The 2500-nt window shown below is 48.2% G+C and overlaps 1 protein-coding gene across 2 annotated transcripts in view; it reads right to left on the reverse strand.

Moving 5' to 3' along the window:
• The window catches only part of grid1b (glutamate receptor, ionotropic, delta 1b), a 212382-nt gene that overhangs the window by 208292 nt on the left and 1590 nt on the right, over positions 1-2500 (reverse strand). For both annotated transcript variants that reach the window (XM_017484484.3, XM_017484483.3), the window contains exon 2: positions 496-651. In XM_017484484.3, coding sequence (XP_017339973.1) covers positions 496-651 — 156 coding nt within the window. The remainder of the gene's footprint in view (positions 1-495; positions 652-2500) is intronic.

A 2500-nucleotide genomic window follows, 5' to 3' on the forward strand; every position in this document is an offset into this window, starting at 1 on the left:
TAAAGCACATTCCTTTCTCCCACATCGTTGCCATGACAAAGCCCGGAGCATCGGCTGCGATTACGAGGGAAATAGCTATCGAGTAAGTCTCGACCTCCACCTAGACTTCTGTCCGTACCGAACGCCGCTCGAGTCGATAAACGATAACGCCTGTCTGTCAGACGCACCAACGTGTCCGCCATTTCTCGCTCGCCTCCTCTTCTCAAAACACCATCAACACCATCTCGTACATCGCTTACTAGCCGAGACGAGTCTCTGCCGCGTAGCCGCCGTGCATTCTGGGATTTTTTGAAGTCACCGCAGGATTTGCCGGTTTGAGACATGGCTGTCTCACAGGACGGAACACGGTTTCTGTGATATCTATCCCGGTATCCTATATCTAACCCTAATCTGATTACTAATTAAACGAATTAAAGGCTGATAGCGTTTACGCCACATGACGGGCGACGTTAGCAGCCGCCGGATCCATAAAGCCAGGAATAACAATTCACTTACCTTCCTGAACCGCCTGGAAGGGGTTGTTCGGCTCGATAAATTTTATGGAGTGTGTGATTTTCTCGCTCTGCAAAAGGTCATCGTTGAGGCTGAGGTCTGAGATGGCCAGCTGGAAGATCTCGTCGTCCCTCGCCGCGTTCTCCTCGAAGATGGCGCCTTCAGGGGCAAAAAGAGAGACGGGGGGGGGGGGGGGTGTTTAATTCATTTGCTATTCACCAAGTCATGAAAAAAAATAAATAAATCAAGCCGATCGATTTTTTTCCGCTGGGTGGAGATCAGGCAGCGTGACTCGATCTGTTCAGTGAGGAACCGGACCTGAATCCGTGTACAGTACTAACAACACACCTGTAGGAGGTGCTACATCAAGTCTCCTCACAGCTCCAGGGTTTGATCCTGAGATCTGTGTGTCCATCAGTTTGGTTCAGGACCGCGGATAGCGACCGAACACCATCAAAAAGGTGGTGGGGGAAAACGCGATCAGCCACACAACACTGAATATTAAATATTTATGCTATGCAAACTCATCAACCTGGATATTTAGGCTAAACAAATATGTATCGTGTGTGTGTGTGTGTGTGTGTGTGTGTGTGTGTGTGTGTGTGTGTGTGTGTGTGCTCATAAGCGCAGTCCCCTCTCGCCCGTTATCCAGGTGGCCGATCCGCCGAGTTGATGTATAACCGCAGCGTGAAGCTTATTTAGTAGGAATGGATGTGTCGCATCTGCTCGTTCCACCCTTCCAATTACAGGGTCTGGATTCGCAGTGAGAAATCACAGCGCCTTCCTTCCTTCCTTCCTTCCTTCCTTCCAGTCGCTTTCCATCCTTCTCAGGACAGCGCTATTTTTAACAAACATAGTTTGTTATTTCACGTTTCTACCTGGAACGACTTCTACATCGTTATACCTGAAATACCGTTCTCTTTTTGCACGCTGTGAAAGTGAAAGTGAAAAGCGGGAACATTTTAGAGCGTTCGAATAACAAATAAACTCTTCAGAATAACAAACGCGGCCAGTTCCGACGGAAAACGAGTAACCACGAGCGTCGTCTCCGGGCTCTTCTCCTGTTCGTTTGGCACGGACACGAGCCCTCGTCGTCATCCTTAAACGTGTAATAATCGCTGATTAAGCAAGAGATTTAGAGCTCCGAACGCAATCGGAAAACCGTCGCGGAATCGTCGTCGGAACAAGAAAGGAAGAGAATCCGTCAGAAGCCGAGTCAAGAAACCGGAAGAGGTGTAGAGTATTGGGAAACGTGGACGGAAACACGGGAGAAACAGCAGAGTGTAAACAAACGAAACGGCCGGATTAACGCAGAACAGGTGAACACAGTAGAGCAGCAAGCGACAGGACTGGAGCATAAACAAACAAAGGCGCATGGCCACATTGAAGGGGGGGGGGGGGGGGGGGGGGGGTGAAACCCGCACAAATTCGTGACTTTAACTTTACTTAGCATGTGTCACAGTTTTCAGGTGTTTCACGTGTGATTAATGAGCTCATCATGCCGCAGTACTATTTCGGAGAGCCCTAAGGTTCGCAAAAAAAAAAAAAGGTTGTGGGGGGGGGGGTTATATATCACCTGTGAAGATTCCACAGAACGTTCTGGAAAATCTCTCCGGAAATGACAATGTTTATACTTCATTCAGATCATGACGAGCTGGTTTCGTTTATTTATTTATGTATTTATTATAATCTGGGCGGGGGGGTGCGAGGGATTGATGCTACTGAGAAAAGGGTCTCTATAGAGGGGGAGAGCATTTGAGAACCCTGTCGATTTAGAGAAAAGCAAGATGAATAAATAAACGTGGAGCGAAGTCGATGGAAGTAACGCACGAATGAGTCATGAAGCAGGAAACGAAGCTTGAATCGAGGTCCGGTGACTTCCGCTCGGGGCCAGATGTCTGTAATTCCCACTCTGGTCTTTCCCAATAACTCTCACAGTTAATCGCTTCTATGGAGTTCTTCATCAAACTCTATAGGAATCCTCAGGCAGGAAGCAGTTCTACACAGT

Source organism: Ictalurus punctatus, chromosome 13 (assembly GCF_001660625.3).
Source record: "Ictalurus punctatus breed USDA103 chromosome 13, Coco_2.0, whole genome shotgun sequence".
In the NCBI taxonomy this organism is placed as follows: Eukaryota; Metazoa; Chordata; class Actinopteri; order Siluriformes; family Ictaluridae; genus Ictalurus; species Ictalurus punctatus.